Here is a 26,176-nt window from a genome sequence, read left to right as displayed (position 1 = left end):
GCATGGCGCCGGCCTGGATTCGCGCATGAGAAGCCTGGCAGCAAAAAAGGGACGGGCCAAAGACCAGCTCAGAGTCCCAAAAAACCCAGAGGTTCGTACCCCTTTTATGGTTTTGGGACGCCTTGTGTGATTTTGATAAAATATCAAAGGGACCGAGACCATCATTTACCCAGCCAGGGCCACTCTAAGGCATTCATACGCTCCAGACATGCCCGTACCTTTCACCGGAGCCTCTGAGCAGGAGACGTGAAGCTGGACGGCGGGATTCTGATTCACCACCGGCCGCTGCTACCGGCGCAGCCAGACAGTATGGCACGCCAGGCACGCCCGTCCGCGACGCGCACCCCCTTCCGGTACCAGTGAGGGCTCTCTCCCCTCCTCTCCTCTCAGTCGGTCTCTGCGCGTCCTCTCTCCGTTGGTCTCTGCGTGTCCTCTCTCGTTGGTCTCTGCGTGTCCTATCTCCGTCGGTCCTTGCGTCCCCTTCAGGCGGTCTCTGTGTCCTCTCTCAGTCGTCTCGGTGTGTCCTCTCTCCGTCGGTATCTGCGTGTCCTCTCTCCTCGCGTATCTGCGTGTCCTCTCTCCGTCGGTATCTGCGTGTCCTCTCTCCGTCGGTATCTGCGTGTCCTCTCTCTCGTCGTATCTGCGTGTCCTCTCTCCGTCGGTATCTGCGTGTCCTCTCTCCGTCGGTATCTGCGTGTCCTCTCTCCGTCGGTATCTGGCGTTCTCCGTCCTCCGTCGGTATCGCGTGTCCTCTCTCTCCGTCGGTAATCATGCTTGTCCTCTCTCCCTCTGTATCTGCGTGTCTCTCTCCGTCGGTATCCTGGCGTTCCTCTCTCCGTCGGGCTGTGTCCTCTCTGTCGGTCTCTGTCGGTCTCTGGTCCTCTCTCAGGTCGGTCTCTGCGTGTCCCTCTCTCCCTCGATCTCTATGTCCTCTCTATTCCTTCCAAGCCCTTTTCCTTCTCTTCTTCCTTCTCTCTCCCGTACCCTTCGACGCTTAGTGACGTAACACTCGCATACTCAGTTGTTGAACTCTACGCTACCGTCACTAGGTTTATTGGGAGTCACCATTCTACGCATTACTTTTCTCGTCAGCTGGTTTGACTAAAATTAACCCAATGTGAGTGGACATGTTACCTAAGGGATGAGTCACCTTTGAAGATATTGAGGCAAGCATCAGATGTGATGAAATAAGTTAACCCATCACTAGTTGTATACTTTTGAGACTGAAGAGACTATTGTTGGCAGCGCAACTCTCCATTTAGAAGATATGCTCCTCACTGTGTCATGGTTTGATTACGTCACCGTGCTTTGCACAACACGGATGGATAGAGTTGGCGGCCGTTTTATCTGGAAATCGCGCTAACGAATGCCATATGTCAACGCCCCGACAATTATATTTGTATTGGCCTTGATCTCCGCATAGCTTATGAAATGGCAGAGTCTGAATGACGGTATTGTGACTTCATGAATGAGAAGGTGACTTTGCGATGCTCTCCCCGATATACCTTTCCCAATTCTTGCGGGTGCGTAGCTCAGAAACTAGAGGGGCTTAGGTCTTAAGAAGGGCAGGACAGGACACTTAACTGTGAGCAGAACCAAAAGGGCTTCACGATGGTTATCTCAGTTCAAAACCCCGTATAAATGTCGAACACTCCCTTTTAGCTCATTTCATTTTCAAAGCACATGTGACGCATAGTCCGCCGGTATATTCGCTGTGATGGTGAAACTTGACCTAACAGGAACCGGGCCCTATCAAACGGATTTTGGGCACAGCGGATGTTGACAACAGCGTGTATCATCCGTGGTCTCGCTCGAATTGGTGACAGCCCAGCGTACGAGTGGCGCCAGTGACACCAGATGTATTCGGTGATAAGCGTGAAGATGTGATGCGATGCAACGCTTCAGAGCTGTAAACGAGCAAAAGCAAAAATAGTCAACTAAGACGCACTGTGCCCGGGTCGAATGTAAGAGCCGTGCCTGCCAACAGGCCCCGGTCACAGAAATGGCGCGCATGAGCCAACCGCAGGCTCGCGACGCGTCCCGCCGTTGGCATGTTTCAGTCGGTGAAAAGGCCGATCATCGGATCATCGGAACTTTCCGCGCATCTTGGAACGACACATCGATGACCGCCGACGCTACGAGAAGATCTGGTTGGCGCAACGCTCGCGCAGACAGACGCTAACACAGGTCGGTACAGCCAGCGAAGACAACACTCAGTCTCGCACCGCGTCGCGGCCCGGCCCGGCGGCCGTCGCCGACACGCGTGCGCACGCGTCACAGACACAGCTCACGTCACCATTTGTACAATGTCAGTCGGCGTGCAGAAACTACGCCCACGCCGCGCCGCATGGACGGGCGTCCTTCCAGCGTCCCCACCTCTCTCAGTCCGCCGGACAGCGTCCTCCACGCTCCACAGTCCGGCAGACGGCGTCCCCACCCCTCCTCCCCCTCCGCGGTGAGCCGTCAGGGTCCGCTTCCTTTGCGGTGCGGCGGGCGGCGCCCGCCCCGGCCGTCGGCCGGCTCACTCCTCGTCGCTGGAGAGGTCCACCTTGTAGTTGGCGGTGCGCGCGCGGCCGGCGGCACGCTTGGCCAGCGGCACGTAGCCGACGGAGTCGTCCGAGTCGGAGCCGGGCGAGGTAGCCGCCTTCTTCGTTCCGCGGCCCTGGGAAGCACCGGGTCCCGTCAGAGGGCCACAGGGACGCAGACGTCCGATAGGGGAGCACCGCAGCGCTGCGGGGAGCCAATTACCGCGCGATACCGGCTGAGGGCAACGCGCTTCGTGCAGCGGGCGGCCACCCGGCACCGTCACAGGCAAGGACGGGGCCAGACACGATCATGACAAGGACACGATCAAGACACGACACCGTCGTAGACAGGCACGATACGGGACACGATTATGACACGGCACCGTCACAGTCGGACACCGTACGAGACACGATCAAGACACGGCACCGTCACAGACAGGCATGGTACGGGACACGACCATGACACGGCACCGTCACAGACAGGCGCGGTAGTGGGACAGAATCATGACACGGCATGGCCGGACGGGTGCCAGCAGGCCGTACTTTCGGTGTCTCCGACGCGCAGTGAAACCACTGCGATACCGTCACCCGGGGTCATCCTGGGAGAAAAAGCAGTAGGATGTCCCAAAGTATATATCGAATGCAGCAGATGGTTTACTCGAAACCTTGGAGAAACAGAGGATGCCACAACACAACAGAGCTTGCTTACAAATCCCGAACTCCCGAAGAAACACAACGGCGGCATCCCCGAGCACACACATACACAAACGTCGACCGCACCCACCGGCCAACGACCACCGCACCACACAAACAGCGCCGCCACTCCCCCCCCCCGCGCCCCCCAGGCAGGCCACGATACGCGAGCGGCGGGCGGACAGCGGATGAGCCGGGGCGCTACCGCCGCCGTGAGCCGCGTGGGGGCGACATAATCGGCCCGTGATGACGCGCCGCGCCCGGATAGCGGCGCCGCAATGAGCTGCCGATCAGACGGCGGCGCACCGTTCAGCGCTGGCGGCCGGCTCCGGCGCCACCGTCCAGCGCGCAGCCGGTCCCAGCCACGGGCGCGGGCGCGGGCGCGGGCGCGGACTCGTCCGGCGTCCAGCAGCGGGACTCACTGGCGCCGGCTGCACGCTGTGTGGGATGCCCTGACTCTACTTGGCTGTTTGTTTCGCTGGCCTGCCTTTGCGGCGCGTGCGGGACATCTCTGGCTACAACCACAGTGGGGCACCCAGCGCGGGCAATAACGGAGAAACAGCGTGTGGTTCAAAAACCTGCGTGGCAAAATGACGGAAACTTGCAGTTGGACGATATTAGAAACCAAAAAAGTCTAGATGTGTGCCCAGAATCTAAAACCGTGACAGCGATGAAAGCAAAACATTCCCGAGAGGATAGGGCAATACATCTTCAGAAGTCGGAATATTACCCCCTACGTCAACGAGCAGCAAAATCGACCATTCCGGCCAGTTTTTGTCCCCGACCATTCCAGCAATATATGGTAATGCCACGCTGTTCACGCTACCCTCAACCCAGCACGAAAAAGGACGCATGTCTGCCCTACAATATTGCGTTAACACCAAAATAACCACGCCGTGGCCTTCATTAAGCAGAAACCCAATGTCTACAGGAGCCCAAGCAGTAAAGTGGGGAGACTTGACGACAGCGTACAATGTATGTCGCCGGACTTCACGATACTAAGCAAGCTCTAATCTTGAGACGGGGCCTTCGGTCGTTACCGGGGCGGCGGATCGCCCCAGCGAAGACAAACGGCGGGCGGCCGGTCGACCCTCGCCGCGCTGCCCACCGGCCCACCATTCCCAGCTATATACAGCTCCCACGCCTGCCCCACTCGCCACATCAGTTCGATCCGCCAGATCACGATGAGGCACGCGGTACCCGGGCTCCCTGAGGGACCCCGGTCAAGTCACTGCTTCCCATTCGCCCGCCGACGCCGGGTTTGCGGCGAGCCTGCTCGAGTGGCGCGGCGGCCCGCGTGCGGCGCGAGACGACCGGCCACAGCGGCGTCCGCCGGCCGCAGCCGGACCCAGGCCGGCGAGCCCGGCCGCCGCTCCACCGCCGGCCCGGCCGCCGCCGGCCGATTACGGCTGCTTATCGACGCGCGTAACTCCTGAAGCGATTGGCGCCGTGACAACCTCGCACACGAGGGGTCGCTAAAGGTCACCCGAGGCGGAAATGGGCCCCCAACCTTTCGCAATCATCCTTGGGGCAGAGCGGGAGCTGGAGTCGTATCGATCAGGTCTCCTAGGATCACATCTAGCTCCGAACTCTCGACAAACGGACAAGCGTCATCCCGTTCCCTGCAACGTGCGCTCTGGACGGCGCAATAGCGAGGGGCGTCCCTGCTATGGGACGTCGCGCGCGTCCCTGCCCGCCTGCAGACAGCATCCTCTGCAGGGTAATCGCCTTTAGTTGAGGCTTATTGAAGAGCGAACCATTGAGAGAATCGCCTTCAGCGAATAGTCTTCAGCTGAAGCTTATTGAAAGGAAATTTATGCATAAAATAGCTTTTAGTGCGGGCTTATTGAGGGGAAGAGCATGGAGAGAATCGTCTTTCGTCCCGATATGTTGAAAGGAGAACCAATCTTATCGCCTTGAATACAGCCACAGAACACGCTGGTTCGGATAACCCGTCCCTCGAATGACGTGGGGAAACAAAGTCATCAGCACAAGCCGCTACGCCATCAGGAAAAGCACTGCACACTAGTGCACCACCTTATTTCAACCAATGTTTGCCGGCTGAATGGGCAACTCACGCCGAACGCCGACCATGACTGAGCCGTTCGCCCGTCTCCTAATTCTGCCAAAACTGCAACCGACGCTCATGCAAAGGGTCGCGGCTCACTCTCGACCACACCATGCGTACAGACAAGCCGAGCGTAGCGCGCCGCCTTCTGCGACGCCTGGGCTGTGAGCGGCTCAGCGGCCTGCTCCGCCGTCCTCGGACGGCAGCACGCCGCTCGCGCCCGCCGTCCTCGAACGGCAGCACGCCGCTCGCGTCCGCTGCCCTCAGACGGGAGCACGCCTCTCGCGCCCGCCGTCCTCGAACGGCAGCACGCCGCTCGCGCCCGCTGCCCTCAGACGGGAGCACACCTCTCGCGCCCGCCGTCCTCGAACGGCAGCACGCCGCTCGCGCCCGCTGCCCTCAGACGGCAGCGCACCGCCCCGTGCGGCGCCTGAGCTGTGAGCGGCTCAGCAGCCTGCCCAGCCGCCCTCGCACGGCCGCACGCCGCTCACGGCCGCAAGCTCACCTTCGCCTTCGTCGGGGCGAACTCGTCGTCCGAGTCCGAGTCAGACGCGTTCTTCCTCCGCTGCGTCGGTGCCTTCTTGGCGGCGGGCTTCTTGGCCGCTGCGGGCTTCTTGGCTTCGGCAGCGGGCTTTTTCGCCGCCGCGGGCTTATTGGCTTCGGCAGTGGGCTTCTGAGCAGCGGCACTGGGCTTTGGTTTCGGCTTGGCTGAAACGGGCAGAGAGCAGAGTTGGTGGACGAATCAAGAGCATAACGAAGTGAGCTCGATGGTCTTCTGGAGCGCGTCGGTTACTCAAGCCATTTTGCAACGAACTGAGCTCGCCGAAGATCAGGGGAGAAAGCCTAACTTGGACGGATTTCGTGGCAAAATCACCGCTCAGACACGCCTTACGCGTAAAGATCACAAACCGTCACACATCGCGCGAAATTCAGAAACAAGGCGAACAGACCCCAACAACCGTCCCTGAGGATCAAAACCCCGCCCAGCCCCTCGAGAATGCCCAAGGCTGTGATAGCCGACGTGGCCGACAAAAACGCCGCGCCGCCGTCTCATCAGCGCTGGCGGACGGCGGCGGCCCCCCTCCCCCCCCCCCCCCGGCGCGCGGCAGCTGGGTCATTTGTCGGCGGCCAGCGCAGGCGCCGGCAGCCGCGTGTCCGGCGTACCGGCCCCGCCGGCCCCGCTGATGACGGCGCGACACGGCCCTGTTCGTGGGCGGGGCGGCGCGGCGCGACCCCGCCCGACCGGCGCTCGGTCTGGCACCGGGGGGGGGGGGGGCAGACTATCGCCTAGCACCGCCGGTGATTGCTAGGGGCCGCCGGAGTGGTGCCAGCACACGGAGGCGAGCCTGGACCCCCACCCCTCCTCCCGCCGCAGCCGGGGAGGACGTAGCGACGGGTCACATCCGCCTGGCTGCTCGATGGCTTCCGGCCGGCGGAGACCCGTCAGCTCTTCAAGCACCATCCAATTGTACAACATCTCATAACGAATTGATGGAACGTTGCGTTGGAAGGTGATCAGCGTGCATTCGCTTCACACAGTGCATGGCGTACAGCTCTACGTCATATCTATCTATCCATCTATCTACCTATCTACCTATGTGTGTGTGTGTGTGTGTGTGTGTGTGTGTGTGTGTGTGTGTGTGTGTGTGTGTGTGTGTGTGTGCGTGCGTGCGTGCGTGCGTGCGTGCGTGCGTGCGTGCGTGCGTGCGTGTGTGCGTGTGTGTATGACATCAAAAAGCAAATATACCAATCAGAGCTTACGCCACGCTTTACTCATTAAACCAATGGTTTGAAAGCCAAAAGTTCTACTTTCAAATCACCAGAGCCCGAAATTTGAAATTTACCATCTGAACCATATCACCAAAAGCTCCGTTCCGCGCATGCAATTCTGTACCCATCCCAGCACTCCCAGAGCGCTACAACTTGTCTGCTTCCCCACTCTCTGCCACGTCAACTGTCCACTATCGCACCCTATCCCCATCAAGGCTCCACTGCCCCATCACCGCGCCCTTCTCAATCAGGGCTCCACTGCCCGTCACCGCACCCTGTCCATTATCAGAGCTCCACTGTTCCATTACCGCATCCTGTCCACCATCAGGGCCCACCGTTCCATCACCGCGTCCTGTCCACTATCAGGGCTCCACTGCCCGTCACCGCACCCTGTCCACTATCAGGGCTCCACTGCCCCATCACCGCACCCTGTCCACTATCAGGGCTCCACTGCCCCGTCACCGCACCCTGTCCACTATCAGAGCTCCAATGTTGGGCGCAAAATGACCATTGAAGTCGACGCGCCCGAAAACACCAATGAACAAACAACAAGGGCTCCACTGTTCCATCACCGCACCCTGTCCACCATCAGGGCTCACTGTTCCATCACCGCACCCTGTCCACTACCAGGGCTCCACTGCCCGTCACCGCACCCTGCCCACTATCAGGGCTTACTGTTCCATCACCGCACCCTGTCCACTATCAGGGCTCCACTGCCCCGTCGCCGCACCCTGCCCACTATCAGGGCTCCACTGCCCCGCCGCCGCACCCTGTCCACTATCACGGCTCCACTGCCCCGTCGCCGCACCCCGTCCCCAACACGATTGGGATTGTCAAGTATCGGCGACGTGTTGTGTTCCATTGATCGACAAATATGCTCACCAATAACCCATTTCAGTTTCATCGTAAAATGTCGTTTATGATGCAATATTTCCACTTCAGGCTAGTTAAGTATCTCATTAATTGCGCGATGGCATAGTATCAACATGGAAGTTCAAGCTTCTTTATCCGTATGCTTGGTAAAACTAGCTCCAACGGCCCCTCGGGGACCCACGGGTCCTCATATTTATACAGATCGGTACTGGACCTAACGTCCGTACCACGCTTGATCAAAACCCGTGAGCCGCCACATACAACCTGAAATACAACCGGCGCATCAAGCACGTGGCACGCAACGCCACCCTAAAGTAATTGCGTTCCTCCGAGATTAAATAAGTCTGTCCTCTGACCGGCTGGAAGCAATGTCGAACGCAAGATAGCCACTCAATGGCCACGTAACGAAGCCGATCCCGAGCCGCGCCACGCAAGAGTGCGTGGCGCCAAAATCACGCCAGTCGGTCGAGCGCGCAACATCACAGTGTGACGGGCGCAACCTCAGCAGCTACTGTGAAGGCGTGACAAAGGGAATGCACGCCGTTGAAATTTTCGGCAACCCAACTGGCAATTTGTCACTGCTTTTTGAAGCTGCCAGCATTGCAAGCCGACCGGGGTAGAGCCCGAGCGGAGTTTCTCGGCAGCCGGATCACTCCTCAATAAACTGTGTTCCTGGAGCGGTGATGATTTAGCCGGCAGGCAGTGCTCCAGGGGCAGTTCTTTCAGCGAGTTAACGGAATAGTTGCGAATATCTGTTGACGCGTGAAAACAATCATCTGCTAAATTCGAAAGACCGAAAGGCAACGAACAAAGCTTCGCTAAAATCGGTCCGTAAAGCATTTAACACGCGCCCGGGTGGCCGGCTAGATACCCCTTGCTCGGGTGGGTGTCAATTCGACCACCCTGAGATCTCAGGAACTATTAGGTCAAAGTTTGAGCTTCCTAGGAGGTCATGACCTTCAGGTAAAATAAGTCCAAACAAGGTAAAATTCCAGGCTGGTCTCCAAAGTGCCCCAGAACCTACGCAACTGTTTCTAGGGAAAAGATCAAACGCCCATTTGAAGTCAGTGACCTTTCTTGACACTTTTAAGGCCAAGGTGACCAAAATCATACAGGCCTGCTTTGAGTTTTGCATCTGAATAGCAGACGAAAATTACGCCAGGCAGCATGTTCCTAAAACAAAATGTCGACCCGGGTCATTTTAGGTCAATGACCTTTTCTGGCCTCTAAGAAGTCAATGGAAGATGTAAAATGCGGCTCCTAATGTCAATAAATTCGAAACGAGCACCACAACCCATCCCATACAGCAAGTCCTAGAGTAATAGGTCAGGTTGGTTGTGACCTTGGTCTGACTTCCATACCTGACCTTAGGTCAACGCAATTTGCTCATTCAAGACCTTGTCAAGGCCAGACCTTGACCTGCCATAGGTCAGCAACCTTACAAGGTACATCTAAATTTTGTATGTCAAACGATCCGTTATTCAATTGTCTACACCTATGCATAATGTGGTGCGGCTACGCCGCGCCGTTCAAAAACCATTCTGCAAAAAAACCTTCGGGGGATCAATTTGACCCCCGCGCGCGTGTTAACATCCATTTTACAAGGGCAAGGCATACTATCACACATTGCAAATGGGGACGCTAGTAAATTATTCCATTACACCGCTCGGTTCAGTAACTGCTCAAATGGTTTTTAATAATGAAGGGCTCATCAAAATATCGCCATCTCACTTATGCATAAACTGGAATATAGCCAAACTATAACATCAACGATCGCTGATGCCGTTCGTCCGAGCATGCATAGCAATTTTTGACTTTCTAAGGTGTCGCCCAGGGTGCAAAAATGCCTGGTTTACGCCTCATGGTTTGCTCAGGGCTACCAATACCAAATGAGGCGAAACTTTGTGCGACCGGCCCAGCGCGGGCGCGGGAATGTCGGGCTGACGTGACGTCGGAGGCCCGGACCGCCACCGCCCCGAGCTGCTCATCAGTCCCCGCACAGCCGGCTTGGGGCCAGCCGGCGGCCGCCCAACTCGCACAGCGGCCGGTCGGCGAAGACCGGGGCCTGGATCACGGCGGGGAGCGGGAGCGGTGACGGAGCAGGCCTCACTGACGCCGGGAGCGGGAGCGGGAGCAGTGACGGGGCAGAGACCGGGACGGCCTCACTGACGCCGGGAGCGGGAGCAGTGACGGGGCAGAGACCGGAGCGGCCTCACTGATGCGGGGGAGCGGGAGCGGTAACGGGGCAGGGACTGGGGCGGCCTCACTGACGCCGGGAGCGGGAGTGATGACGGGGCAGAGACCGGAGCGGCCTCACTGACGCCGGGAGCGGGAGTGATGACGGGGCAGAGACCGGAGCGGCCTCACTGACGCCGGGAGCGGGAGCGGTGACGGGGCAGAGACCGGAGCGGCCTCACTGACGCCGGGAGCGGGAGCAGTGACGGGGCAGAGACCGGGGCGGCCTCACTGACGCCGGGAGCGGGAGCGGTAACGGGGCAGGGACTGGGGCGGCCTCACTGACACCGGGAGCGGGAGTGATGACGGGGCAGAGACCGGAGCGGCCTCACTGACGCGGGGAGCGGGAGCGGTGACGGGGCAGAGACCGGAGCGGCCTCACTGACGCCGGGAGCGGGAGCAGTGACGGGGCAGAGACCGGGGCGGCCTCACTGACGCCGGGAGCGGGAGCGGTAACGGGGCAGGGACTGGGGCGGCCTCACTGACACCGGGAGCGGGAGTGATGACGGGGCAGAGACCGGAGCGGCCTCACTGACGCCGGGAGCGGGAGTGATGACGGGGCAGAGACCGGAGCGGCCTCACTGACGCGGGGAGCGGGAGCGGCGACGGGGCAGAGGCCGGGGCGGTCTCACTGACGCTGGGAGCGGGGAGCGGGAGCGGTGACGAGGGACGGACGGCGGCGTCCCCGATGCGAAGCACAGAGGGGCAGGCCGCAGAACCTGAGCAGAGGGGCAGGCACAGAAGCTCACGCAGGCCGCCGGGCCGCCGCCTCGACCCGAGACGTTGCGAGACGAGCGTGAACGACGGGAGAGACGGCGGTCCGGAGAACACACGCATCGCCACCATCGGTGATCTCGTCAGCTCTCGCAGAGACGGCTCAGACGACAGCGCAGGGATGGCAGGAATGGCCGCTGCCAATGTGGCTTTAGCTATCCCTCCGCTTTATTAGCAATACAGCTTGTTAGTGTTTACGTTCGCTAGCATGCTTGTCGTTGGTGTGAAACAGATTGATTTCACTTATAGTATTCGCAAAGCAGCATTCTAAAATTTGGGCGTACCGGTTCGCATGAAAGAATTCAGCCTACCAGGACAGATAGTTTCTTTATTTAAATGCATGGAAGGGTGCAGGCTGCTCGTTATTCACTTTGTGCCTTTAGATTTCCAGGTTTCTCTTCACACTGCTAAAACTGTCACATTCCGGTCTTCATACGGACCCTATGGGAGGCAAACATGAGGCGATGCCACTTCGATATGACGGTTTTAGTCTAAATCGTCGCGTTCGAAGACAAGGAGCAAAAAAAGCAAAAAAAAAAAAACAGAAGACGAGGAGAAAAGGAGCAAAAGACAAAGGCTGTTAATGCTTTCAGCTGCTCTGCACTTCTGTTGCTATGAATGTGCCGGGGTTGGACGCTGCTTATGTGAATCACGATTTTCTGCTCATTCTGGCGAGTGTATAAGAAATCTTAATTGGGTTGGCCTTATCTATGGTCCGCCTCGCTTGTAGGCTGTTTGTGAGAATGGCAGCCATCTTCTGCTACTTGCGTCTCCATGCAGGCATAACGACACGATGTTATTGTTAAACCTGACGGCTAACCTGTGCTTGCTGTGTAACTAATATCAACCTCGTAATGGGGATAGCCATATCATTCTCGCAATGATTCTCTGATAACACACGTAACGCAGAGGTTGAGAAAATTAATGCTACAAACGGGCAACCCAATCATATTCTTTCAGATGCCGCATGGGCGATCCGTAATTATATAGCCTGATCTAAAAGATGTTGCCTAAAGGCCTTCCGCACTAGCGGCGAGTGCCTCGGGTCACCCCACAATCGGTGCAACACTGTTGAACGCGACAACAGGTATTCAGGCCCGTGTTTCTCAACGTATCCACAGTCTCGCTCGAACCTACAGCAGCTCCCCGCATCCGCCTGCAGCTCTGAGGCGCCCACTTCCACCCGCGGCAGCTCTCCGCATTCGCCTGCAGCTCCGGGGCGCCCGGCCATTCATCCACGTCACAATTCACAACGGCCTCCAATCGACGGCATCGCCAGACTTCAGAAAATGAAAACGCATTTGGAGACCGCATCGTCCGAATCGCTCCAATCCCTCAGTGCCGGGCGGGTCGGCGGCGCCGCGCCGCACCATAACCGAGCTGGGCCGCTCGCCGGTGCTGCGACCGAGCCGGGTGCCGCCACTGCACGCGCGGCGCCACGTGAGCGCCCGCTGATTGCGCATACCGACAGCAGTCTTCCGCCGCTTCTTTGTTGTTGATTGGTGTTTTCGGGCGCGCCGATTGCAGTGGTCATTTGGCGCCCATAACGATTTTTGTTTTGTCTAACTAATGAACCGTGTTAAGAGTCCCAAAGTTGATATGTTTAAGGAATAAAAAGACCTGTTAATATTCAAGACGGCACGAGTTGTCTCCCAAAATGTCACAGAGCGTTAAGGGCGAGTCACGCTGTCTAACGTGTCGTCGACGCTCTTTCATGAGGCGCGGACATGATATGAGCACCTGACGAACGATGAGAACAGGACCACATCGATGACAGATGGTCTTTCGGCTCCTTGCAGCAAATAACCGTGAGTTGCATACGTGTGCCCAATACGTAGTCTGCAGAGCACTGCCTCTTCTTGCCTGACTTTGCGAGAACATGATAACCACTGACCCAGCTTGGGTTGTATTGCTCTGAGCTGCCGCTTCCTTGTCCCGGCATCTCGTGCCGCGTCCAACGTCCAATAGCTAGCTGCCACCGCCCACAGGTGACATTTGCACCGTTTACAGTCTCAGCTCCTCTGGGAAGCCGGCAGGGGTTGCCACTGGGGATCCCCCCCCCCCCCCCCCCAGCTGGAAGGTCACCCGACAGCGGTCGGCGTCCGCGTGCCTGTCACCAGGCCCCTCGAGCCCAGCTGGGGGCCAGCAGCACGGTACGGTGACCCCGGATGTAGGCCTGACTGCCCTGTGCGGCTTCGAAAATGTCACCGCCGACGCTCCATCCCGGCGGAAGAATTGCCCGCGCGAGCCGGGGCGATTTAAGGCACGGAGCCGCTTTGGAGTTAAATATGTCATAGCTGCTGCTCACTATACTGGTATGATCGACAATGTTTTGCAAGATATATACATATTGCATATGGATATTACTATTTCGTTGTATCACGTTGAACACGATAATCTTTTTTCCCTTTACGTTGCCATAATTCCGCACTTTGACCGTACATGGGCCCACGTTACTCGCACTGTTTTTGTAGGACATTTTTAGCTGAAGTGCTCCTTCCAAAAGCAGGCCGCAAAAGTGACGACATTCTAGCTACTCGGGACCGCGTGAACAGTCTGAAAAGCTGCATTTCTTGGCCAGAATTTTCGGCTTCTTCCGACTGGAACAAGACCCAGAAACGCTCTTGGTAGGCCATATGGGTCAAATTTGTTTAGTCCAGCTCACATCAGCAGCTCGCCAGCAAGCAGGAAGAACTTCCCATACACTTAGGTTACACATACTGAGGCCACAGCTGTGCCTAGGAACGAAAAGGAAGACGTCTCACGGATACTCACCACAGAACACAAAGTTTGTTCCGTCAACATATTGAATACCAGCACGTTGAAAGCACAAACCATCTCGTGCGCGTCATGACTGGAGGACCTCCAGTTTATTACGTTGTGGTATCTCACGACAGAATACAGCCTGGGCTGGCCTCCACGCGGGATACGGGGTCACTAAACAAATCTGGCGCTTAAAATGATCGTGGTAAAACCAAATCATACATGATCTGGATGCCGCGCATGGGCTTCACGCAGCATCAGTATGATATGACCACATCAAAGCATTAATCTCAACCTCCCTGACATTTTATTCGAATTCGTCCAGCCCATTTTCAGTCCTCCTTGGTGGTACGCATGGCCATGATGCGTATGCAATACCTCCGTCGGAATGCTAGCACAGAAATACATAATAAAAAATAAACAATCCGTCCTTGACAAGAACAGAGCCCTGATCAGTCTCTGCTAAGGCCACTACCATGCACGTGATCGCGAGCTAAACACGATAAACGCGTCGCCCCGTGGTAACGTGGCAGGCTTTTACCCCCGACACAGCACGAGATTACATTACGATAAGCGCCACCGTACCCGAGAGGGTTTACAATGCACTCACAGGGCGAGTCCGTGTCGACCACTTACGCTCCAAGATAGCGATGTACCCCGCCGCATGTTAATGCATGCGCCGCTTCATCTCGCTCCGGACGAATACCACCACAGCTGGATATGCGATATGGTTCAGCCGCGCGAACGTCGCCTCAGTGATAAAAAACAAAGTTTGTGGGGTTCCCTCGGGCGCTCTCCGCGGTCTGCTGGAAGTTGGTCTTTCAGGGGAAAGGTTATCATCCAGCACGCCGAATCAGGTTGTTGTTATGGGCGTGCTTTATGTGGAAAGTTGCAACATTCCGCTCTGGCGCGCTCAGTGGCGCGGTAGCCCGCTGAGCACGAAAGGCGTCGGCCACGCAGACGGCACCCGATGAGTGTCCACCAGATGATACCAGTCCACCGGTCCAGCAATAATACCACATGAGTGGGCGCACAATGGGCTCCACGGCCACGGTCACCGTGCCGCAGCGCGGCGCGGTGCCGCCAGCAGGCGACGCCGCTGCCTGTTACATTTGATAGGCGGCCGTGGAACCAGCCACCGATGTAATCAGCGTGTAATGTGGTGAAGCCAGCAACCAACGCACGAGCGGTTTGACTAGACGGCGTGATGTTCTGCAGAGCACGCTTCAAAACGTCAGACCTTCCGTTTGATAGTGCCACACATCTATCATTAGTGAAATGTAATACATTATGTTCTGATCTATTTTACGTCGTGAGCAACGTCCGGGTTCATTAGCGACCCCTTTTAGGTTAGGGAGACCGCGATGGAACACAGAATGTGACCCATTTCTGAATGCCCAAGAGGACCTAAGTGCAACAAAACCTACTCCTAGCCATAACAAATTTGTACGCGCCGTCGGGCATACGCTGAAGGTTGAAGCGACGTGAAAACCTTGCATACTGCCATAATTCCGCCGGGCTGCCAAAGGCTCGTGAAAAGGTAGTATGTATGTAGCAGTCACAATGGTCGCACGACGGTAGGTTTGTTAAACACTTGTTTTTCGAGGTTCGCTCAAGGTTCATCAGCGTCAAATACGCTTCTGATTCATGAAGACGGAAATACAAAGTTTTAACATGCAGAGTTTGGTGGTGATTTTGTGTTATGTTTCTACACAGAACTCTGGCGCGGCAAATGTCTTTGTCACCACGACGCTGTCTAATGCTTTCATTTTAGCACAAAACAAGCGCTGCTTTACGTTTGGGGTGTGGGGGAGGGGGTCGTATCACATTCACCCTGTATGCAGCGCAGCATTGGAGATGTAAGTTCAGCCAGGACTAGGGAAATTGAACGCCGTCAAAACGAGGACCACCGGCTGCTAAAGCACGCGGCTTCGCCGGCGTTAGGGACTCCCAACAATGAACCGCAAGGAAACCCGGACATTTTCCGTCAGCGGAGCCGCGGCTGCCGTCACACCCGGGGCTGGAGGCCGGGATACCGCCGCAGTTATCACACCCGGGGCTGGAGGCCGGGATACCGCCGCAGTTATCACACCCGGGGCTAGACGCCGGTATACCGCCGCAGTTATTACACCCGGGGCTAGATCGGTATACAGCCGCGACTGCCGTCACATCCGAGGCTAGACGCCGGTATCCTGCCGCAGTTATCATGTCCGGGACTAGACGCCGGTATACCGCCGCGGCTGCCGTCACATCCGGGGCTAGACGCCGATATACTGCCGCAGTTATCACATCCGGGGCTAGACACCGGTATACAGCCGCGACTGCCGTCACATCCGGGGCTAGACGCCGGTATCCTGCCGCCGCAATTATCATGTCCAGGGCTAGACACCGGTATACAACCGCGGCTGCCGTTACATCCAGGGCTAGACGCCGGTATACTGCCGCAGTTATCACATCCGGGGCTAGACGCCAGTATACCGAAGCGCCGCGCGGGAGACTCCAGCGTTGCTCTGCTGCGTCCTCTGTACCGCAGATGACCGATGACAGGTATCGCGACGGGCCAAAACAGCGCATTGAGCATAGGCAATTGGAGAAGAGTCACTTCGAAAAGACCAACGCATGCCTGTGTATGGATAGGCAACGCATGCATGGCAAACAAAACCCGGCGTGAGGATGCCCGCAAACCCTGTCAGAGGCCAAAACAGTGGACCCGGAGCAAGCAAGCGTAAAACACTGCCAACTATATCACAACAGGCAAGCAATGAAGCGTCTCCTCCAGAATAAAAAGGACACCCACCGTTGAATTGTGAGCATAAATTAGTCACGTGCCGAACAGTGAGTGGTGCATTGTCATGGGGCTTGGCCACAGGCCTGGCTGTGGCTTCATTGCGTTTAGCTTATTATTTATCGCGCCAACCCAGCAGCGCGGCTACTTTTCTTACACCCACGCACAGCTTGAGGCGCCATAGCGTGCGTCCTCCGCTGAAGCACGGTGCCTAGCTCTCGAGACAACGGGACGCGGCTGACGCGCACGCGGCTCGAACCCTGCGACGTGATCTGACGCGTCACTCGCCACGCCCACTGACGGGTTACTAACGTGTCCAGCTTTCCGCTTGTCCAGCCCTCCCGCTTTCCTCGCAGCCACACCGCACCCAGTCCTGAACACAACGGGCCACGCCGTTGGCATGGTACATGACACCCAACGCGCAATGGTGCTCAACGAGTTCAATATCACGCGGCTCGGAGTAAGTCATCCGCTCAGCCATCCGTATCATGTCTTCCGCATAATTCTAACACCTTTGTTTTCACAGCAGGAGAGCCTGGAGGTCCTCGCATTCGACGAGCGTGCGAAGGGTGTTTTTTCCTTTTCAATTCCAAAGGGGGCGCAAGTTATCGCTGCGGGCTTCGATCCACCGACCACGCGGCGTCGGAGGTGGGAGGGAGCTGGCGGCACGGCAGCAGCACGTGCTGCACAGTATGAGGCGTCGTCTTGCCGATACCACACTATGGGGTGTTGTCATACCGACGCCGCCTACTTTCATAGCGAAACATGCCAGACAACTTGCTACGAGGCCAAGCACTTCGCGGAAATCGGCCGGCTTCCGAGTAGTGGGGTATTTCAGTGACAACGCTAGCTCACTTCCCGACAGTCCATGCTCCACGACTGTTGGGATTCCACATCATGTGAATACAACAGCCCATTCCCCGGATCCAGCGCTCATGGAAATATCTCCAATGACGTCTCCGAAGCAGACGCCCCTCCACAAGCGCTAAACGGCCTCCCTGAGATGCTAACTTCACAGAATCTTTCTCGATCGTCGGCAGCAGCCAAGCCAAGCCATTGGCAGCCCCATCCCCTGGTGCCGTAATCCCGTCCCTGCCCTGTGCGGCGCGCCCGGTCGCCTGCGGCGGGGACCACGCCGCCGAGTCATGACTCCGCGTCAGCTGCCCGGCGCGGCGGCCGGGCGGGAGATTGCCTCACCTTTGGCGGCGGCGCCGTGCGACTCGGCCGAGCCGGAGTCCGAGTCGTGTCGCTCGCCGTTACCGGACATCATCGAGTCGAACATGTCCGAGGCGGACTCTGCCGGCAGCGCGGGTCGTCACACGCTGGTCTCGCGGGAGTCAGCAGAGTCACTCACAATCATGTCGGGAGTCTGGACGGTCCGACTCGCGTCGGGAGTCCGTGAAGTACGAACTAGCCCGTCACGACACCTGAACACTTCGGCAGGCCAGACAGTCAGACTTTGGTGGGTTATCCAGACAGTCAGGCTTATTTCGGGAACGAGGACAGCCGCCTATTGTCGGGAGTCTGGATACTCCGACCGGCGGACTTGAGTCTTGAGATTAGAAAGTAATTCACGATTCTCTCCAAAACGTAAAATAGCATGTAAATGATACGATGGTAACAAGCGCACCGGTTATACGCGGGGACAATCGCACACAATTTTACCCAGCATCCGCCTATCACAAGCATATAACAGCATCTGCATCCCAGGGGAAGTGATACGTTCAAAAATGAGCACTCACTTTATAAATTCAAGAGCAAAATACGGATCATACGCGCCCAGCAGTATAATAACATAACGACATATCTAGTGATACGAGAGAAAAAAAAACAAACAAATACACGGCAAGATGCTGCGAGAACATCGTGAGAGCGTCTTATAGATGGAAAGCACCGTATCGGCTGATTCTGCAGAAAGCACGCGGTGGCATCATCGCGAATTTTGAGACGTTGTTTCGAGCGGATGAAGCCATTTGCAGAAAAATACTGCTACCATTGGACTTTTACAGCACTCATCTACCTGTTTCTGGATCAAATTAGCTTTACAGAAAAATTGTACGGCCTAAAAATGACCTGTGATAACGACACGCAAACTGGGACAGTTTTACCTATGTCATTTGTGGGTGCCATTTCATTCATTACATCGGACGTCAATTCATTACACCGGATTTGTATCCACCACCACCATGACAGATGAACTATTCCTTCGGATTAAGCTTTCATCGCAGCTTTCATCGCACTCGCCGTCAGCTTTCAACGCGCTTGGTTTCCATTCGCATCACGCACCTCAATATCGGTCGTCTCAATAGTTTGTGAATTTGGCCATTCGTCGACGCGAAGAGCGCCGGATTTTTTAGCTCGATCGCCGGCAACGACGAACAGAGTACGTTCTCTGCGCACCTGTGTACGCGCATGTTATGCAACCATCGAATCCGTCATCGGACGAGTTAAGCCCAAGCCCCTCTCCCTGCCTCAAGACCTGATACATCACTCAAGCGGTCTGTGACATCGGATACCTGGTGTGAAATTACATCGCATTTGTGTCAATCATGAATGAATTGATCACGATTGAATCATGATTAATTATTCCTCCGGGTTAAAAAGATCAATCTGTACGTAAGCACGGTACCTACAGTCGTGTAATTCAGTAGGCAGATAACATCATATTTATCAGATATTTCGGTATCCAAAGCGAGGCACAGACGAGTGGGTCTTACTTCAATCACGATAAAACTTCCCACTCAGCGGTTCGCCCCAAGCCGACTACCGCGCTTCCTAGAAGCTAAAATTTTTGTCAACACTGACTGCAGATTAATGTGGCTTTCTACAATATTAGGCCTAGTTCCATGAAGTTCTAGTGCATGAATTGTCTAATATTTTCATGCGAGCCGTCCGATCATGCGAGCTTTTCGAGAAACGCTGCAATATCACTATGATTTCAACTACCCTGATCGTTTGACATCGGACGAGTAAAAATTTCCAACTTGCAAAAGACGAACTGAACAGCACGGCTAGAAGCTGGGCTCAAATCCCCACAGGCCGGCGTCACAGTCACACGAGACATATCTGGACATATTTGATATATTTTTAGTACACCGAATTTGATTATCTTTAGACCAATTTCATACATTTTCATCATACGAGACATACATAGGCGTATGAAATATTTGCACGGAGGAGACAGCAGAAAACCGCATAAACAACATGCGTGCAGTCGATGTGCGCAGTCAGTCACGCAGGTGCGTGCGACAGCTACGGACCGACCCATCTGTTTCGGTGAGTTGTTAAGGTCTAAATCAGATGTCAGCAGCCACAGCAGATGAAGACGTGAACCCCAGTGTCGCCTTTTTCGAAAACAATGGGGAATACCAGACGCCGTGCCTTGCTGACCAACACGTACCCAAAATATGTGTAACTTACAGCACCCTAGTGACAGCTGCAAACACAACTGCGAACTAACTGGTGCGTCCAATTTCCACCGCGACTAGCGGGGCTGACAGCCTGCCATCCTGCAAGCAAACGCCTTGTGGATCTGAGCCCGAATGCTGCGTCAATAGACTTGTCTGTTAAATTTTAATGAACGGCGCCCTACAATGCATTCGTAAAGGGTGTCGGAGTCGGTTGCCTGACATCTCTGGCTTTGCTGGCTTAATTTTTGGCATCATGTACATAACTGACGACAGATAAATGTCACATATATTACCGTTTCGCTCGTGCAACGCCGCACAAGGTACCCTCCTGGTCTGAAGAACTTGGCACGAGTGTCGCGGCAGCGATGAAACTATACCCCCGCGAAGCATTTTCGCTAGACCTACATTTTCATTTGAACTATGTGGTATGCGGAAAGTTCGGTGGCACAGATGTCTGCCCGGGTCACGCTGACTTAAAGGCGTTGCTGCTGTACCGCTAACACGGCTAGTTAATCGCCCTTTCAACGAACGGCATCAGAGTAAATTACAAAATAATGCCGCGCTCGTGTTTTGTAATTAGCAAACAACTACAAAACAATCCTGAAGTTTTCAGCGGTGAGGTCGTTCTTTTGATAGATGCTGTGAGCAGACCGAAACAAAGACGGACACGCCTGCTGAATGACGAGGTTCCCAGTGCCCGCCGTACCTTCCAACGTTAGGGATCAGTCACATGCTGATTGGTGAAATCAAATACCCAGCTTCGGGAGCAAAGTTCTAAAACATAAGAATTCAACAAAATATCGGCATGATGGCGACAGGAATGCTGTCAGTGGCAGAGTTCACCAGATTCAGTAAAAGTCTTAGTCGAAAACGTTTCGTTGCTACGGTTCATAGCCATCGGCTTGGCGCTGACATCTCAGACATGACAGTTGTGGACAAACGCAGCCTTTTACTTTTTGAAACATTACCGTAGGCACATCATAATTTGTACCACTGGGGGAAGCGGCATACGGTTGACCTGTTGCAAACGCGCGTTCGTTTGGACACAGCACGTAGCGCACACGAATAAACGAATAAAATAAATAAACGAGTAACGGATCAGCACCCGCGCGTTTACGACGTTCGTTAGCAGGAACGCCGCGAAAAAAGCAATGTTTTGTATGATTACGACCATCCGAAGAAAGGCTCGTTTTGCCGCAATGGGATAGACAAGATCCCGCGGTGCTAGCCCACAGGCGCGCTTACACGCGCAGGTCCATGCATGTGCTCGATGCTGATGAAGGCGGCCGTGCGGCTTGAGCCGTTGAAGCAGCGCCGGCGTCCACGCCAGTGCGGGCCCTCTCTCTCCACAGCGCGCGATGCGCAGGGTCGCCCGGCCGCCACGGAGCCAAACACAGTGGCCCGCCATCAACATTCCGCCAGCGCCACAAGAGGTCGCTACAAACCTGCCGGCAAATGGCGTCCGAAAGAGGCAGCCTGCCGGTGGCGCTAATTCAATGCGGCTGTGGAGCGCCGTTGAATAGCGGCGGCGCAGCCAGCCGGCCCGGCTGGCTGGGCTGAGCGCCGGACTCCGCACCGAACCGTGCCCGGCCGTGTCAGCCGGTACGGCTCACATCACCGGACCCGACCACGGTTCACATCACCGGACCCGACCACGGTTCGCATCACCGGGCCTGACCATGGTTCACATCACCAGACCCAACCATGGTTCACATCACCGGACCCGACCACGGTTCGCGTCACCGGGCCTGACCATGGTTCACATCACCAGACCCGACCATGGTTCACATCACCGGACCCGACCACGGTTCGCATCACCGGACCCGACCATGGTTCACATCACCGGACCTGACCATGGTTCACATCACCAGACCCGACCATAGTTTACATCACCGGACCCGACCATGGTTCACATCACCAGACCCGACCATGGTTCACATCACCGGACCTGACCATGGTTCACATCACCTGACCCGACCATTGTTCACATCACCGGACCCGACCATGGTTCACATCACCAGACCCGACCATAGTTCACATCACCGGACCCGACCATGGTTCACATCACCAGACCCGACCATGGTTCACATCACCGGACCTGACCATGGTTCACATCACCGGACCCGACCATGGTTCTCATCACCGGACACGACCATGGTTCGCATCACCGGGCCTGACCATGGTTCACATCACCGGACCCGACCATGTGACGGCGATCGGGCAGGTTTACTTGCGTCCCCCGCCCCGCTTACATCACCGGACCCAGATACACGCCAGCGACGGGGTGCGTTTCGCGTACCGCCCGCTGCGACCACCCCGCCGTCATCCGGCAGGCCGGCGCTGCCGCCCTCCTGCAAGCCCAGCAGCTAGCACCACCCGCATTGCAGCAATCGCGGCACGCAGCCACACGAATTGAACCAGCGGCGTCCGACTGGCCACAACAGTGGCTGGCGAATTAGTGAACCGTCGGCTTGTTTTTCCCGCCGTCCCTTGCCCACATCTCGAGCCGGGGGAATTTCATTTCTGGCTGGAACCCAGACAAAAAGCTGAAGCGAGCCGGCTCACGCCACTCGACACGCGGCACGAGGGGACGTCCAGACACGTGACATTCACCCGGCCAATCCAGGAGTGATGCGATGAACAGAGCCGCGCGCAAACTAGCGCCAAACCGATTAATTTCGTCCGATGCAATTGCCAGGAGAAACGTACAGATGCATTCGCGATACAAGTCGGGACGGAGCGACTGGATAGCAGGACTACACGATGGCAGCAAACGGCGCACCCGGCTGCGTGGTCGTTTTTGCCAGCGACGATGGCTGGCCGCTTCGCCGCGGCGAGAAAAAAAAACAGCGGCATGTTACGACCCTGGCTTTTTGTGTAATGCGGTTCGGGAGAAGTCGTCACCGCAAAAAAAAACTACTTCCTCCTTTCATTGGAAAAGCCAGGACTGGAAGAAATCCATTAGCAACGCGCAAAACCAGTATATCCGCCCGCGACCTCAGCATGAGGGGGAAGGGGGTGAACGCGACCGCCGCGCTGAAAGGCGACCGCCGCGACTCGGTCGCGCCGCCCATCCATTCCGGGTCCATCCATTCCCGAATCGGCGCTGACACTGATCACCCGCCGACTGCGTGGCCCAAACACGGGAGCGCGGCGCCGCGACACCGGCCGGGGTGACGGGGCGGCGCGCCGCCGGCCGGCGCCGGCCGGCCACGGCCGGCCACAAGTCACCGCAAAACTGGGTCTGCGCCATAAAGCACATACAATCTCGGCGGCCACACATCAGGAAAAGTGCTGAGTACGACAGCGCGGATTCCGCTGCGTCGGATCTCGACCCACTTTGGGCAACGGGGCGCCGCCGTGTGCGGCCTCCGAAGCCGCCTCCGCTCGGGCGGCAGCCAGGCCACCAGTGGGGCAGAAGCGGCGCCGGCCACCCGGCTAGACTGGGGATTCGCAGGCGCCTGCGGTCGCCAGGTCGTGCGACGTGCCGCCAGTCCAGTGATGTCTGCACCGGACCAGTCACTCGCAGGCTCATCGTGAATTCCGAACCCCTGCAACAGGCTGAGGGTCCTACGGTCCGGCGCATGCAGCGCATAAAGGAAACCTGGCTGATGCAGGCTACGTCGGCGGCGGAGGGAAGCCAGCATCGCCGCGCATCGGACGCCGCGGGCGGAAGATACGGAATCCCGAAGGCCGGCCGCCGCGCCGCCAACGAGCGTCAGCTGAGCGCCGTCGGCGCGCAGTGGCGAGCCGAGGACGCGTGCGCGCGTGGCTCGCCGCTCTCAGGAGTGCCGGCCGACCGAGCGTGCCCGAGAGCAGCGCCTCCGGCCGGCGCTGCGGCGGGATCACAGCGGGCGCGGGCTGGCTGGGCCCCGCTCCCCCCCCCCCCCCCCACCCCCAAGCCCAGCCCAGCCCAGCCCAGCCCAGCCCAGCCCAGCCCAGCCCAGCCCAGCCCAGCCCAGCCCAGCCCAGCCCAGCTCAGAGCAGCGCAGCGCAGCGCAGCGCAGCGCAACGCAGCGCCGTCGCCCGCCGCGCTCGGCAGGGCGCTGCCCCGGTGCCGACGCTCGCCTCGCCTCGCCTGGCCGGGACCCGTGCGGGTCAACGGGTCACCCGGCGACACGGCTGGCCTGAGCCGACCACGCCCTCCTCGGCCGGCAGGCCAACCCCATCAGGGGCGAACAGGCCCACCGCAGCCGACAGCGGGGCCGTAAAGCCGTCTCCGGGGAGCCATGCGGGTGACACTGAAGATCATGTATGGAAATGAGCGCCATCGAAGTGGACATCAGTCCCGTAACTTGCAAGCGGTACGGGGCTTATCTCAAATAAGTGCCAGCTGCAGAGAGCTTTAACTGCTATTCCTGGCCGAAAGACGGCAGAGAATTAAACTCGGTCTCAAACTTTGCCTGCTTCACAGAACCGTAAAACGGTTCAAATTGTACCCACTCACGCTCAGCTGAAAATGACAGCTTGACACATGAGGGACCGCACGGGTGCGCGCAGGTCCCACCAGCATCTCTTGTGCATGACCGATAATCGCGATAAATGCCTGACGCCCTGAACGGTGCCATCGGTCGCTTGCCATTGTCCCACTGCCCGTATATGACAATGGCACGGTCTGAGTAATGATTTAAATGGCCGCAGTCACTCGTCTTTTCCCGGCTCTCCGCCATTGCGCTTGTGCGCCGGGCAGCGCGGGTACGCCGTGATGTCTCACCATTATCGTGACGTGCCGCCGGCGCGGCCTTTTTCGGCGACGCCTCGAACTCCGAGTCCGTATCGCTGATGGTCGCCGCCGGCTTCGGTTTGGGCTTACTGGCTCTGCAAACAGACGGGGGACGGCCATTACACAGCGGCCACGCAGCGCGGAATCACAGGGCGACCGAGGCAGCTGGCAGGCCACAAACGAGACAGACGCCGCGCCTCCCCACTGCGACAGGTTCAAACAGCACACCTGTCACGCGCCGAGCTGGCCGCGTCACGGCCGACACCGGTACCGTGACGTCACACTGGGTCACGCCGCAGACTGGACAGCGCTCAGCTCCAGACCGGGAGCGGTTGGGCCCGCGACAGCTGGCGTCCAGCGACAGTCCACCGGCGCTGGCCCCGTCCTTCCCGCGGTCGCTCGACGGCCGGACGGCCAGCCCCGTCAGCGCTCGCCGACGTCGGCGGCGCCGACCGCGTGGAGCAGAGCGCCGCCCTCGCCGTGCCGATCACGGCACGGCGAGGGGGTCGGGCCACCGTCCGGGAATTATAGCCCCCTCCTGGTGCTCTCCTCTCCCGCTGAGGGGCAGCCCTCGTGACAGGTGAGTCACTTCAACAGTCTGTGCCAGTCCGGCCACGGTCCGTGACGGCCCTTGCACAGTATGTGTCAGACCGTCCAGTCTGTGCCAGTCCGTCCAGTCTGCCAGTCCGTCCACAGTATGCGTCAGTCCGTCCACGGTCTGTGTCAGCCCGTCCAGTCTGTATGAGCTCGTCCACAGGATATGTCAGTCCGTCCACTTCGTCGTCAGGTCTGTGGAGACCGGCCACCGGCGGCCAGCAGTTCCGTGCCCCGGCGGCGCCCTTCACGGACCGCTCCGCCGCGCCGCAGAGCGGACCGACGCGCCACCCTTCCTTCCACCTAAGCGGAACCGAGTGCGATTCTTACTCACAGGACAGGTGTCAGGAGCTGACGACGGCGGCTCGACCTCCAAGCCGCAATGCGCGGAAGAGTCGGCGCAAGCGGGTTGCGTAAAGTGCGTTCCAAGCTTACGACGGAGAGGAAGTTGGATAAAACCTGCCCACGGGATTACACAGCGCTAGACTGCACCCACATTTTGTAGCGTGACGATGATGCGGAGCTTCCTATCACTACACAAGGCGCGTCACCCCTCTATGCATGTCGAAATCGTCCGAATAAAGTAAGTCATTTGATGTTATTTACCCGGTCGCCATACATGCCCGTCTCAGAGCTCCATAACAGGGCCCATTCCCGCTCCCAACAGTATCCACCCAGTCCCCAGAGTCGCCCTGCCCCGACATTTGTCTTTCCTATAGCCTTCCACAGCACGCCACGCTGACAACGCACATCGGGCTCTGCATCACGCTCATACCGGCAGCTGCAGCATCTGCAGACCGCACACCCGCAGCCCAACCTAACCGGAGCGTCGGCTGGCAGGACAACGTCCAGAGTGCCGCTGACCGGCAGAAAAACGGCCGGAGCGTCGCTGGCTGGCAAACGACGACCGGAGCGTCGCTGGCTGGCAGACAACGGCCGGGAGCGTCGCCGGCCGGCGGACAG

The 26,176-nt window shown here is 57.5% G+C and overlaps 1 protein-coding gene across 1 annotated transcript; it reads right to left on the bottom strand.

The window, feature by feature from the left end:
• Positions 1 to 1,686: 1,686 nt before the first annotated feature.
• LOC119090710 (histone H1-II) lies at positions 1,687 to 24,714 on the bottom strand (the record flags this gene model as incomplete). The annotated part of the gene is given in 4 exon segments (XM_037213564.1): positions 1,687 to 2,662; positions 5,792 to 5,994; positions 17,684 to 17,782; positions 24,611 to 24,714. Coding segments are annotated over 3 exon segments (429 nt in total). The 3' UTR covers positions 1,687 to 2,521.
• Between the last annotated feature and the right edge of the window lie 1,462 nt (positions 24,715 to 26,176).

This window comes from Pollicipes pollicipes, unplaced genomic scaffold (genome assembly GCF_011947565.3).
Source record: "Pollicipes pollicipes isolate AB1234 unplaced genomic scaffold, Ppol_2.1 Scaffold_3087;HRSCAF=3621_pilon_pilon_pilon, whole genome shotgun sequence".
Taxonomy (NCBI): domain Eukaryota; kingdom Metazoa; phylum Arthropoda; class Thecostraca; order Pollicipedomorpha; family Pollicipedidae; genus Pollicipes; species Pollicipes pollicipes.
Note: the sequence above shows the minus strand (reverse complement) of the source record. Positions and strands in the feature narration are given on the sequence as shown.